General features: G+C 39.6%; 1 protein-coding gene across 1 annotated transcript in view; it reads right to left on the reverse strand.

Annotated features, from left to right (window-relative positions):
- tmem131 (transmembrane protein 131) overlaps positions 1 to 15,368 on the reverse strand; it is a 91,461-nt gene that overhangs the window by 59,564 nt on the left and 16,529 nt on the right. Inside the window, 1 exon segment of the mRNA XM_034207032.1 lies at positions 12,924 to 12,992. Coding sequence (XP_034062923.1) covers positions 12,924 to 12,992 — 69 coding nt within the window.

Genomic DNA, 15,368 nt, shown 5'->3' on the forward strand with positions numbered 1-15,368 from the left:
TTCGTCTCCGTGTAGACGGGGCCTTAGATTTCAACGGAGGATGACGCTACCGAAACTAAAACGGTGACAACATGTTCTTTCCCTGAGAAATTTAACTCTAATAAAGTCAAACATATTCTCTAAGCCAAAAGAGAGATAGGAAACAGGTTTGAGGTTGTGTTCAAATTCCTTTACAGAGTATTTCTCTTAAAACAACAAACATAAAGCACATTGTGATAAATGATGCACCTTAAAATCCTCTGGGTCACCAACCCTAATGTATTAATTCAGTGTTAAGGACCGTACAAGTTGTTCTGCATGTGTACAACATTAACTGTACTTTTCTTTTCTGGCTTACAACATCCAGATGCTTTATAAACTATTTCCTACATTCCAGGCAGCATTTGGTATGAACATCTACTCGTAGGGACTTGTAACTCGAGTCGTTTTGATGATACTTCCTGGTTGCAAATGCAAACTTACGCAACGACAAATATACCATGGCTTGAGAATAAAAGCTACTGAATGTCCCCTGTGATTAAACGGAGCCCATGTATGGTAATTTTCAGGTTCATATTTGTAGGGACCTTTGGGATTTTTGCTTTTGCAGACTATTTACATGCGCAAAAACCTATAAAAAACACACTACAGGAAAGATACAACAACAAAAAAAGTATAATAGGGCCTCTTTAATACTTTGAGTTAAGTAGATTAGCCCCTTAAAAATAACTTCTATGGCTCTTAAAACAAAATGAGTAAAGAGGCATGTTAGGTTCCTCCATTACAAGTAAGGCCGACGTAAATAGGTCCATCTTAAAAAGGGGTAAACATATGTTTAACCTTTCCTGTGGTTTAGTGTCTGATTGAGTATTGATGATGACCTGTAGGGTCGCCGGTTCAAGTCCCCGACCAGACCTAAAATATGGAGTGTGGACTGCTACTTGGAGAAGTCCCAGTTCACCTCCTGCCCTGCCGTGGTGCCCTTGAGCAAGGCACCGGACAACCCCCTCCCCCCCATTCCCATTGCTCCCCGGGCGCTGTACAATAGCTGCCCACTGCTCCTGGTACTAGACTCCTGGTACTAGGATGGGTTAAAAGCAGAGAACAAATTTCACTGTGTGTGCCGTGTGACCATTACAGAGGGTTTCACCGCTCCCAATTCCAACCTAGCAGTACTCCGAATATCATTATTATTTCACTATAGGAGAGACTTGCTCAACAATCAGGCTGAAAGAAGTATGTCCGTTTATCTGCAATCGGCCGAAATGAGTGGGGAAATATGAGTGTATATCAGTTAAAAGTGTGTATCACTAACAGGAAGTGTAGCCTATTTTCAAATAGTGTGAAAGTGACGCAAGGTTTCAGAACGAGACTTGGTGAGACAGAAAAGGTAAAGAAAAACAACTTGTTTCTCTGAAGAGTCCTTTTCATAATACCGTAATCTTATACTGACAATCTGAGCCTGTTAGTGGCAAAAACAAATCTTTAACGGACGCACATTGACGTGCAGAATTGCAGATAAGATTAAACTGCAGTCTGTTTGCTCTCACTCCCTACTCGACCACTTTCTAAAATTGTATTGCAGTTATCTACTTGGACACAAAAACATTGGTTTTAAAATACAGACAAAAACATGTTCGGAGATGTTTAGCCTCTATCGCTGATTACATAAATCCCTCCTGTCCAGTGTGTTCGAGAGAGAGGGGAGACTTTCTCAAGGTTTCATTTTCATGCCCTGAAAACATTTGCAGCTGATAAGGTGATTGTTTATTGAGGAAGTAGCTCAGGCTGTTGCATGTCTCACTGTGAGTTTGTAAAGAGGCTCTGATGAAGGCTACTGAAACATTTGCACCCGGGTTAACGTCGCTCACATTTAAAAAGGAGGAGATAACTTTCAAATGACTGAAGGGTTAGAAGCAACAGAGGGTAGTGAAATCAGACATAACTGCATTAAAAACTCCAGGCTTTTTAATAAGACTTTAACCTACACTCGCATCCGCACACTTATGTCAATGTTTACTGTGATGTCTTGTTTCAACAGTTTTTGTAGAGGAATTGTCAAAGTATAACACCTTAAAATCTGCAGGCTTTTATAGGACACATCCAATGACATCCTGCTCATAAAAGTGTTCCACAGTGAAACATAGCAATAAGTGCACTACGCTCTGCATCAGCCAAACGACTCGCTGCGCCCTCGCTGCGAGGGGGACCCAAGTTCCCATCGGCAAAAACACGTGGGTTTGCTGTCCTGGCTCCAAGATGGTGGAATGAGCTCCCCATTGACATCAGGACAGCAGATAGCTTACACATCTTCCGGCGCAGACTGAAAACTCATCTCTTTCGACTCCACTTCGAGCGATAGAACTATTAACAAAGCACTTATATACTAATAAGGACTGGCTTATCTAAAGCCAGTTGAGTAGCACTTGAAATGTTTGGCTCTATGAAACCTGATGTACTTTATGATTCTGTTTTCTTCAAGGTTGTGTCTTCCTGGTCGAATGTACTTATTGTAAGTCGCTTTGGATAAAAGCGTCAGCTAAATGCAATGTAATGTAATGTAATAAGGCCACTGACATTTAAAGCAAATTCATCCACAAGGCTGAGGGAAGACCACACTGTATTCATCCCTCAGATCTAGTTTCAGCTCAACAGTAAAATACATCACCAAATCTGTGAACTTATTAAAACATATCTGCTGATGTTCAGGTGTATATCAGTATGTAGTGTCTCTACTTTAAAGAGTCCTCTCCTGCTGATGTTCAGGTGTATATCAGTATGTAGTGTATCTACTTTAAAGAGTCCTCTCCAGCTGATGTTCAGGTGTATATCAGTATGTAGTGTCTCTACTTTAAAGAGTCCTCTCCAGCTGATGTTCAGGTGTATATCAGTATGTAGTGTCTCTACTTTAAAGAGGCCTCTCCTGCTGATGTTCAGGTGTATATCAGTATGTAGTGTCTCTACTTTAAAGAGTCCTCTCCCGCTGATGTTCAGGTGTATATCAGTATGTAGTGTCTCTACTTTAAAGAGTCCTCTCCTGCTGATGTTCAGGTGTATATCAGTATGTAGTGTCTCTACTTTAAAGAGTCCTCTCCTGCTGATTATCAGGTGTATATCAGTATGTAGTGTCTCTACTTTAAAGAGTCCTCTCCCGCTGATGTTCAGGTGTATATCAGTATGTAGTGTCTCTACTTTAAAGAGTCCTCTCCTGCTGATGTTCAGGTGTATATCAGTATGTAGTGTCTCTACTTTAAAGAGGCCTCTCCCGCTGATGTTCAGGTGTATATCAGTATGTAGTGTCTCTACTTTAAAGAGTCCTCTCCCGCTGATGTTCAGGTGTATATCAGTATGTAGTGTCTCTACTTTAAAGAGTCCTCTCCTGCGGATGTTCAGGTGTATATCAGTATGTAGTGTCTCTACTTTAAAGAGTGCTCTCCTGCGGATGTTCAGGTGTATATCAGTATGTAGTGTCTCTACTTTAAAGAGTCCTCTCCTGCTGATGTTCAGGTGTATATCAGTATGTAGTGTCTCTACTTTAAAGAGTCCTCTCCTGCTGATGTTCAGGTGTATATCAGTATGTAGTGACTCTACTTTAAAGAGTCCTCTCCTGCTGATGTTCAGGTGTATATCAGTATGTAGTGTCTCTACTTTAAAGAGTCCTCTCCTGCTGATGTTCAGGTGTATATCAGTATGTAGTGTCTCTACTTTAAAGAGTCCTCTCCTGCTGATGTTCAGGTGTATATCAGTATGTAGTGTCTCTACTTTAAAGAGTCCTCTCCTGCTGATGTTCAGGTGTATATCAGTATGTAGTGTCTCTACTTTAAAGAGTCCTCTCCTGCTGAAGTTCAGGTGTATATCAGTATGTAGTGTCTCTACTTTAAAGAGTCCTCTCCTGCTGATGTTCAGGTGTATATCAGTATGTAGTGTCTCTACTTTAAAGAGTCCTCTCCTGCTGAAGTTCAGGTGTATATCAGTATGTAGTGTCTCTACTTTAAAGAGTCCTCTCCTGCTGATGTTCAGGTGTATATCAGTATGTAGTGTCTCTACTTTAAAGAGGCCTCTCCCGCTGATGTTCAGGTGTATATCAGTATGTAGTGTCTCTACTTTAAAGAGTCCTCTCCCGCTGATGTTCAGGTGTATATCAGTATGTAGTGTCTCTACTTTAAAGAGTCCTCTCCTGCGGATGTTCAGGTGTATATCAGTATGTAGTGTCTCTACTTTAAAGAGTGCTCTCCTGCGGATGTTCAGGTGTATATCAGTATGTAGTGTCTCTACTTTAAAGAGTCCTCTCCTGCTGATGTTCAGGTGTATATCAGTATGTAGTGTCTCTACTTTAAAGAGTCCTCTCCTGCTGATGTTCAGGTGTATATCAGTATGTAGTGACTCTACTTTAAAGAGTCCTCTCCTGCTGATGTTCAGGTGTATATCAGTATGTAGTGTCTCTACTTTAAAGAGTCCTCTCCTGCTGATGTTCAGGTGTATATCAGTATGTAGTGTCTCTACTTTAAAGAGTCCTCTCCTGCTGATGTTCAGGTGTATATCAGTATGTAGTGTCTCTACTTTAAAGAGTCCTCTCCTGCTGATGTTCAGGTGTATATCAGTATGTAGTGTCTCTACTTTAAAGAGTCCTCTCCTGCTGAAGTTCAGGTGTATATCAGTATGTAGTGTCTCTACTTTAAAGAGTCCTCTCCTGCTGATGTTCAGGTGTATATCAGTATGTAGTGTCTCTACTTTAAAGAGTCCTCTCCTGCTGAAGTTCAGGTGTATATCAGTATGTAATATCATTTTATTTACATTTTGTATTCTATTTTCTCTTTATTTTGACCTTGTGTGAATCCTGTTTTTAACTCTGACCCTGTTGCTGCTATAAACGCCTGAAGGGGATAAATAACTGTTGCCAGGTTGTGAAGAAGCAACTATTTTGAGAAACTGGCAACCGTTTCTTAGCCCCATTAGTTCGAACCCCTCTTAAATATTTAAAATAGAGTTGTGTAAAAACAAGTCCTAAACCTGGGAGCGGTTTTTTTTAATGTGTTTGTGGTCAGACGCCTGAAATAGTGTCTGTGGTTAACTCAAGCCTTCCTAAGAGATTTTCACATTTAGTTCTTCGACATATAATACGTCAGTAATTGCCCAACTCCGAGGATTCCTTGTCATAAAAACAAAGTGGTTGCTAACAAGTGATTAAAAAAGGTGACAAAACGTCATCATGCCGACAGGAGAATGCCTTTAGCTTAGCGGAGGTGTTGAGGAGTTCCTTTACAGCCTAGAGTTAGCTTTTTTTACTTCTGGAGAGTGAATCACAACGTGGTGCTAATGTGGGAGATTTTCCTGCTGAACCCGTTTGCTATATCAGGGTCTATGCAGGAATCCTGAAGTCAAATGTAAAACCTTTCAAGACCCTCTCCACACATTTTAAGACCTCATCTCCACTTGGAGTTCTAACCGGTTACCTTGGCGACACACTTCACCTCACATTGACTATATACAGTATTGATTGTCCTTCCTCCTTATCTTCCAACCATTTGGACGCAGACTTGCATTTCCCCATAACGATGTTGCTTAGCAACCGGCGTAAACGGACCTTCGTGCTATCAAGCAGTGAGCGCGCGATGTCCTGTTCAGATGACGTCAAACCCAACGGGATGCCATCAATAAACTACACAGAATCACACTACACACCTACGCCATGATTACATTCAGGCAGACTGTAGAATACAACCTCTTTGGACCATTTATATACTTATTGGAAACAAGCTACAAAATGTAACACCTTGGAAAATGCCGTTTAATAGCCTTAATTTTCGCTAAATGTATTCATTAACTTATAATACTTTTTAAGACCCCGCAGACACCCTGTAAAGAGATTATCTACATTTAATACATCATCACTGCACCACTCTATAGGGAAAGAAAACAGCAAAATGAACCACATGTTCTGAATTGACCAATCAGAATCAAGTATTCAACTAAGCTGTGTAATAAGGCTATCTATATAATGTTTCTGTAATCTCCAGATCAATTGCAGTGGTGGACAGTCACATTTACTCATGTCCTGTTACTCTTATGGATTCATCTTTAAAAAGAGATATCAATCACCAAAATCGACCAATGGGTTCTAGAGAAATGGCAAAAACGCCCATTTCCAACCAAATCACCCCAGAGTTGGAGTTTCTTTTGTAAACCTCTCTAAAAAGGTCAACTGTCACTTGTTTTGCATCAATCTTGATACAGGGCAATTATTATATGTTGTACTTTGGATTCCTAAAGCTTTTAGTCTACCTTACCATCATCCAAGGGTAGTTTTCACTATAAGCAAAAAATAATTTATAATAATTTACAGTTTTTTTACCATGTTCAATCTGAATTTTCTTTAAAATAAAAAACATCCATATTGATTCTGACTCTTCTACATCCAACTCACAGGTGTATCATTACCTTGAGAAAAAAGATTATTAATTTTCCCCTTTTAGAAGAGAAGTTATGGTCATTTGTTCTGGGAATGTCATTTTCGAGCCTGAGACCTGAAAAACAGGCTTGGGGCCTAACAGGTTAATATAAGTCAAGGTTACATCTTAATTTTAATCCAGACTTCAATGTAAGATATTAGATATCATTTGAATGTTGTTAGTTCCTGGACTTCACACATTTTGACATTTATACATGCCAGTTTAATATCCTCTCGATGTTTCTAGCTGCTAGAGTCATGTTTTGTCTGCGTAGGGGTGTGTCGTTGTGCTCGTCTCTTATTGGCCCAACCTCAGAGTGAATTGACTTTAGATCACCTGAGTGATGAGTGTGTTGCTGCTTTGTGATGGTGATCTGGCGATACCTGACTAAGATCTCTGCCTGACCAAATTTCCTGATTTTAAATTGTCTGATATTAATCTTAGTCTGTAATAAATTTAAATATTTTGGACACTTTATTACAAAACAAATGACAGATGATGAAGATATTTATAGGCAATGCCGCATGATGTATGCACAAGCAAACATTCTCTTACGTAAGTTTGGTGCATGTACAGATGGAGTGAAGATGTCTCTGTTCAGAGCATTTTGCACACCGCTCTAAACGGCACATCTGTGGTCAAACTACAGAAAAGCAAGTTTACGGAAACTTCAAGTAGCTCATAATGATGCCATGAGAATATTGCTGAAGAGACCTCGATGGTCTAGTGCAAGTGAAATGTTTGTGGCTGCAGGAGTCAATACTCTACAAGCTGTTTTAAGAAATCTTATGTATTTGCCGGCTTAATGACTGTGATAATGAAATCCTCTTGGCCTTATCGAACATAAGGTTTAGTACACGCTACCAATCGCAGCTGTGGAGACATTGGTATAGTTGTCTCTTTGCAGGACACTGATTTAATTTATTCTTAAACTATGAATTCTTTTTATGCTGTGTATGTAATTTATTATATGTAATGTCTTGTTTTTTATCTGGACCCTGAGTCTGTAATAAAGTTTTCATTCATTGCTCAATAAATAACATTAAAAGCTGCTTCATGGGTGTGAACCAGCGGCAGGGAGGAATGTGGTCCAATGGGTCTGGCCCCGGAGTTAAGAGCGTCCTCAGTGATTCATTTACTGTTGACACAACGATTCACCCGAGATGAACCCAACATCTGAGCTATAGGACAGACTGTGAGCAGTAAACTGTCCACTGGGTGTTAAAAGTATCCTTTAATTATAAATTAGATGATGCTTTTGATCAAATATTGAGATATGACATGTAATGTGTTACTAACTGTAAAGCACTTACTCATCACTGTACCCTAGGGCTGAACGATATATCGTGTCATGGCGATAACCGCGATATTCACATCGCAGGGACGTGCGATTTTACTAAAAAAATAAATTAGGACTTGCGATATTAAGTAGGTTAATTAACACGTCATGTTACAATTATTTTGCTGCTTGCTACAAAAGGCTCTCATGTCAGGGGTTCTTGAGTGAGTGACATGCAGGCTCTGCGTGCACAGCAAACCACCAATCACAATCATTCTTGATCAGATCCCAGCAGGCCCCGCCCCGCTAGTTTGCAGACCATCAAAACACCGGTAAGGACAATACCGGGGAGAATGAAGATTTACTTCCAAAAAGAAAAGCAACATCTGCCATCTGGAACTATTTTGGATCCAAAAAGGTTCCTCTCTTCTTCATTCACAGATGAAGCCTCTTATTTGAGGGGAAGCAACGTGCATTATCATAACATGTTGGATCATGACTTAAGGTATGATGAGTCAACCAGTTCAGATCCAGACGTCCGTGACTAAAATCCTTCATCCGGTTAAATATAGTTAAAAAAAACGCAATATATATCGCAGGGGAAAAATATATATCGCAATGTGAGTTTTTTTCAATATCGTGCAGCCCTACTGTACCCTGTACGCCTCACTAACTGTACGGAGGCTCAGTCACTGGAACATGTTCATATACAAAGCCATGTTGGGTAAACTCCCCTCTAACATCTGCTCTCTGATCACACAGTGGCCGTTTCTCAATGTCGACTACACCTGCTGCAGAGCCACTATTCAAGTATACTACGTCATCGAGTGGCGCCGAAGGACTGTTTAAATGCCAAGCATTCGGCGCCACTCGATGACGTAGTATACTTGAAATAGTGGCTCTGCAGCAGCTCTACTCGACATTGAGAAACGGCCAGAGAGTTGCAGGTAGCTATTGCCTGAGATCACATGATGTGGTTTTGCTGCATGTGCCAAGTGCAAGGACTGACTTAGGTAAGAAAGCTTTCATGTGCACAGCTTCTCTTGCTCGGAACAGTCCGAAAATATTTGCAATTTGGTTCCCCTGCATGTTTTCAAAGCTGGATAGGTGCGATGCTATTTGATACTGTTGGTACTTGTAAATCAATCAATCAATGTTTATTTATAGCCCAATATCACAATGTTACATTTGTCTCAGTGGACTTCTCAGTATGACAATACGACACCCTCTGTCCTTTGACCCTCTGTCCTTAGACCCTCTGTCCTTTGACCCTCTGTCCTTTGACCCTCTGTCCTTAGACCCTCTGTCCTTAGACCCTCTGTCCTTAGACCCTCTGTCCTTAGACCCTCTGTCCTTAGACCCTCTGTCCTTAGACCCTCTGTCCTTAGACCCTCTGTCCTTTGACCCTCTGTCCTTTGACCCTCTGTCCTTAGACCCTCTGTCCTTAGACCCTCACATCGTACAAGGAAAAACTTCCGAAGAAAACCCACAGTTTAAAGGGAAAAATGGGAGAAACCTCAGGGAGAGCAACAGAGGAGGGATCCCTCTCCCAGGACGGACAGACTTGCAATAGATGCCGTGTGTAAATTGAAAAGATAATACATTTGCAACATAGGTAGACCAAATGTCGATAGTTTAAATGTAGCCCTGTAAATATGATGTCCTTGATTGGTTTGTGTTGTTTTACGTTTCAGGTGTTACCTACTTGCTGCAGGTCTCCCTTGAAAAAGAGATCAATGGTCTCAATGGGACCTACCTGGTTAAATAAAGGTTTGAAATGAAAATGTGTTCAAAAAATGAGATTCATTTGAAAAAGAATAAGAACAAATTATTGCAATATAGGTAAGACTTTCTGACGCCCATGTATAAAATGCATTATAAACAAACTTGTAATGTGCTGTAATCTGCTTAAAGTACTGAAGGCAAGTTCATTTATATAGCACTTTTGTGTACGCGACAATTCAAAGTGCTTTACAAAACAAATTAAAAGACTTTTTAGGAATAAATACATTAAAAACACATTATACAATTTTACAACAGACATTACAAAGCAAAGATAATAAAATAATGTACAATTATTTGTTTATATAAGTAAGTGATACTTCTTGGGACAAATCTTTATGAAGCATTTTATAATTATTTAGTATCAATAGACTTCATGATTGACCGTCACTCCCTGATATTGTTGTTGTTGCAAGGATCATATCAAAATTGCCAAAGTTGTTTTTTCCAATGTATTATAAACAGATGCTTTACTTTACTAACGCACAAAGATAGAATTACAAACAGATCAATGTATAATGATTATAATGCTTAAATAAATTAGATTGTTTGAAAGAAATGACGAACAATAAGGAAATTATTGCAATAATGTCATAATTATTTTTATTTTTCATGACGCTTGTGTAGAAAATGTGTTATAAAAATACTTACGAAGTGCAATAAGAAGATATGAGAACAGATATAAGCAGTTAAATATATAAATAATGCGTTATAACAAAATCCAAAAACCATTTTAAAGCATTTATAACCAGGGGTGCACATAATTTTTTTTTGCCCTGGTTCTCAAAGGAGCACCTGGAGATGTTGCTTGGTGCTCATCCTTAAAATGAAATAAACCGTAACTTTTGAGAGGGTCTTGACTTTATTTGCCAGACACACGGCACAGAACACACATGCAGAGGTGAACACAGAACACACATGCAGAGGTGAACACTGAACACACATGCAGAGGTGAACACAGAACACACATGCAGAGGTGAACACTGAACACACATGCAGAGGTGAACACAGAACACACAGAGGTGAACACTGAACACACATGCAGAGGTGAACACAGAACACACATGCAGAGGTGAACACTGAACACACATGCAGAGGTGAACACAGAACACACATGCAGAGGTGAACACTGAACACACATGCAGAGGTGAACACAGAACACACATGCAGAGGTGAACACAGAACACACATGCAGAGGTGAACACAGAACACACAGAGGTGAACACAGAACACACATGCAGAGGTGAACACAGAACACACACACAGGTGAACACAGAACACACATGCAGAGGTGAACACAGAACACACACACAGGTGAACACTGAACACACATGCAGAGGTGAACACTGAACACACATGCAGAGGTGAACACTGAACACACATGCAGAGGTGAACACTGAACACACATGCAGAGGTGAACACTGAACACACATGCAGAGGTGAACACAGAACACACATGCAGAGGTGAACACAGAACACACATGCAGAGGTGAACACAAGACAACATTAGCACGACCAGTAATCCTACAAGCTGTCATCACTACCCTCCTGACTGTTCTCCTCACTGTCTTCCTCTCTGTCAGACATGGTAGCTGATGATGTAGGCCTACTTCTTTCTCTCTGGTTGAGTCTGTGATTAGCTGCTTGCATCCACAAGTCAACAGCTGGTTTTGGGTCGAAAGTCTCTGTTGTCATCTTAGACAAGTGGATGTAATCAAATAAGTATGTGAACATAACCAATAACCTACCATAGCCAATAACAAATGAATGTAACTTATTTTATTTATGTTGTTCATTCATATCTTATTTTACCTTAACATTTATTTATTTATGCATTTTTTTATCTCCAGTTTTAAAGGATATTTTTGGTTTACTGTCCTACAGTATACATTGGAATTATTTGAAACCTGTTTATCCCAATAATTATAAAGGAATGCCTTGGAAATATGTGTTTACATCAATTGTGATCAAACCGTTTGAACTTAGACTAAAGTGAACTATCTAAACACTCAGAGTCCTTTACCTCACTGAGCTGTAGTTATCAGCCTCTCAGTCTGACTGGAGAGGACTCTCCCTCCACATCATTGTAGAAACATCTTCTTCTTATATCCGTTAGAGCAGCTAGCACCAGATTATAATAACAACAGCGCTGGTACCGGTGCACCCTCCCTCTCTCCCACGCTCCCTCGCATTTTGGCTGTGAGCTGCGGGCGCCAGATAAGCCAACATCCCCCATTTTCATCACTTACAGCGCCCATCGTACAGGGCAAATGAAACGTGTAACCGGGGTGAAAAGGGTGTTACATTTACTTAATTATGAATATTGTTACATCAAGGCCGAAAATTAGGATGAGCACCAACGGTCAAAATGTTTTTTTCCCTCCCAGAGCTGCCAGCGCAGCGCCTCCACAGATCTGGCGCCCTAGGCGAACATCTAGCCAGCGCTACGGGCCGGCCCTGAGTTCATATCATGGTTCATACATGTATGCAACTCGCAAATATCTTTCTCTCTCTCTCTCCTCTCTTCTCTCTCTCTCATCTCTCATCTCTCCTCTATTTTCTCTTCTCCCTTCTCTCTCTCTCAATGTTGGTACGCAAATGCGCTTTGTTTCAAATGACCCGGTGCTCTTTTTTTGGCGGAGGTGCGCATGCACACCTGCGCACCAGTTATGTGCAGCCCTGTTTATAAGGTCCTATTATCCTAACACTTCATAATTGTTGGATTTTATTTTGTATTTTGTAGCAAGGCTCATATCATATTATAACTCCCATAACTGGAGTACAATATAATGTTTAATAATGCATTATAATCTGTATTTAAATCAAACAATGAGCATGGGTATAGATTGACAAGCAGCTTGACGTATAGTGACTATAATGCTTGAAATGTATTCGTAGTAATATAATGATTATTGCAATGAAGTGTGAATATTTAGGAGTGCTTATAATTATAATTACACCGGCTATGGGGTGATTGTGACGCATAATAAGTGTGTTTATAAAGCACTATGGACAGGGCGTTACAGAAGGTGGTTCCGAATTAATTATAGAAAGTGACTCCAACAATGTGAAATAAAAAAATACAGATTAAACAAAAACGACAATGAATTAGTGTAATGGTCTTTTTATGTTGTTATTTTGTCATTATTGGTTCATTTGAATACAGCACCTGCATTTGTACTCTGTATGTTACATTACATCACATGTTAGACGCTTTTATCAATACTGTGGAGAATCCCCACAGGAGCAATTTGGGGTGAAGCGTCTCAGGGACACAACGACATGCTGACTGCAGTGGGGTTTGAACCTGTGAGCCCCTGAGCCCAACACCTACGACAACCCACTGCGCCACACACATGTTCTCCTGTTATTGTGTTATGTGTGGGGGAAAACCAATAAATAAAGTGTTAAAAAAGAATAAATGAAATACTCACTGTTCGTGAAAGTCCAACATTGGAGGTTCGAACCGTATAGGGCGGCAGTTCCCACGTTGCGGGGACGTGCTGAGAAACACAGGAAGATGTGACAACAGCAACAGAAGACGAGGAAAAATAAAAATATCCATGTTTGTGTGCGTCTAAAGAAATGAGTAGACACACAAGACACAACAGTCTGCGCTGAGGCTTGTTTTGTTAACACATTAAGACAGCCATGGGACGACTCCATTATTCCCATGTGTTCAAATACCCGTGAATATCCATGGTAAGAATAAAAAAAATCAATGCCCGTCTCCGCACGATGTTACTCTCACACGATGGAAAACTACTTGTGAGCATCGGTAGCATCGCCTAGTCGGAGTCACACTCATCGTAAACCCGCCAAACCTGTTCAGCAACAGGTGGATGTGAACAATAGAGAGGGCCGTCCCCTAAAGGGAAGCTGCTCCTCCAGGAGATGCGCAACAGAAGAACTGTAATGAGAGCCTTTATGTAAATCTCCTGGAAACGGAAATTATTTAGCGATGCAGGTGTGGCTCATAACCGTGCCAACACCTCAATTCTCGCCGAGAGCAAACTATAACCCTTGTTGTTTGCAAAGTACATTTTCTATATTTCAAACTATTTTTTAAGTCCCGTTTGTGAATCGGTGGCAAACATATACCGTTGTATTTAGTTTCAATTATATAAGTTGGGTTTCTTTTACAAGCCTTTAAGTTTTTATATTTTATACACAAACTTTTTTTTAATGCACCAATAAAGAAGTCAAACCAGTGACGATTAACGAAATAAAAATAGCCAAAAAATATTTCAGATTTAGATGAGTATGGCATTATTAAATATATATATATTTTAATATTAATTTTATTTATTTTATTAATTGTATTTATTTATTTTATATTATATTTTATTATTTTATTTATTATTATTATTTATTATTAATTTTATTTTGTTAATTTTAACACCTTTTTATGTATACTTGTATTTTTTTTTTTACTTAATTTTGAGTGAATATATTAGATTTTTATATCTTCAATTCATATTTATTTTTATTTATTAATTACTTAACTTTATTTTTATTATCCCGATTACTAAATGTGCGTAGGCATTTTCTTGTGTACTTTAACCTGTCTAGAAATGGCCGCTAAAAGCTGAACTGTTGATCCATGTAAACACAAACAAACAAACAAAACACACAATCAAAATATGAAATGCAAGGAAGCACTACAGCTGAAATATTTTAAAAACTCCTTCCGCTTTTTTTTCTTGCACCAGAGGCTATCCACAAGAAGCTCACTCACATGTAATTACTTTAACATCACCCCAGGGTCAGGCAATTACCCAGAGTTCAATTCCACCGTCTTACTACCAGGCCTACGTGTACACAGCGCAGACAAAAGGTGTGGCGCGCTCCGATAGCAGAGAAAAGGGCCGGGTTTCCATCCCCTGAGGCCCCGACGGGAATCCACACAGAGCCCAGGGACCATGGTGCACTGCTTCTCCTGCCCTCACTTCTCACATTAATACAACGACCGCTGACACAATTCTCACAGGATTAAGGATTCAGACGGATCCTGGCTGTGAATTCTTGGCGGCCTTTTTCTGCCCCGGGCGCTTCAGAGATAATGTGTTGAATGTCAGGGAGTAACTGGAGGAGCAGAGCCTCTTGGCCTCAGACATGCACTGTGTCCACTGTCACCTTAAAGGAATACGTCACCACAAAGTCATCGTTTGGGGGGGGATTATTTCACTTTAATGCGTTTCCTTTTTGTCTGGTTTTATTTATCAAGACGTGTCTCTATCAGTTAGACCTTTGGACTTCACTGAGCTACCATGCTGTACCATAACAATTACCATAAACATTGGGTGTTGTTTTCTAATACAGTATCTATCTGACTATATAGTGTATCTATCAATCTATCTATCCATCCATTTATAGATCCATCTATTTCACTTTAATGTGTTATTTTTGTGTGTTTATTTATCAAGACGTGTCTCTATCAGTTAGTCCTTTGGGCTTCACTGAGCTACCATGTTGTACCATAACAATTACCATAAACATTTGGTGTTGTTTTCTAATACAGTCTCTATCTGACTATCCATTATCTATCTATTTCACATCAATGCGTTCTTTTTGTCTGTTTTTAATGATCAAGGCATGTCTCTATTAGTTAGTCCTTTGGATAGCACTGAGATACCATGCTGTACCATAACAATTACTATAAACAGTGTTGTTTTTTAATGCAGTATCTATCTGACTATCTATCTATTTCACATCAATGCGTTCTTTTTTTGTGTGTTTAATTATAAAAGGTGTCTATCAGTGATTACTTTGGACTGCACTGAGCTACCAGCTGTAAATAACATAAACAGTGTTGTTTGTTAATACAGTATCCATCCGACTATCCATCCATCTATCTATCCATCTGCCCATCCATCTAT

Source organism: Gymnodraco acuticeps, unplaced genomic scaffold (assembly GCF_902827175.1).
Source record: "Gymnodraco acuticeps unplaced genomic scaffold, fGymAcu1.1, whole genome shotgun sequence".
Lineage (NCBI taxonomy): Eukaryota > Metazoa > Chordata > Actinopteri > Perciformes > Bathydraconidae > Gymnodraco > Gymnodraco acuticeps.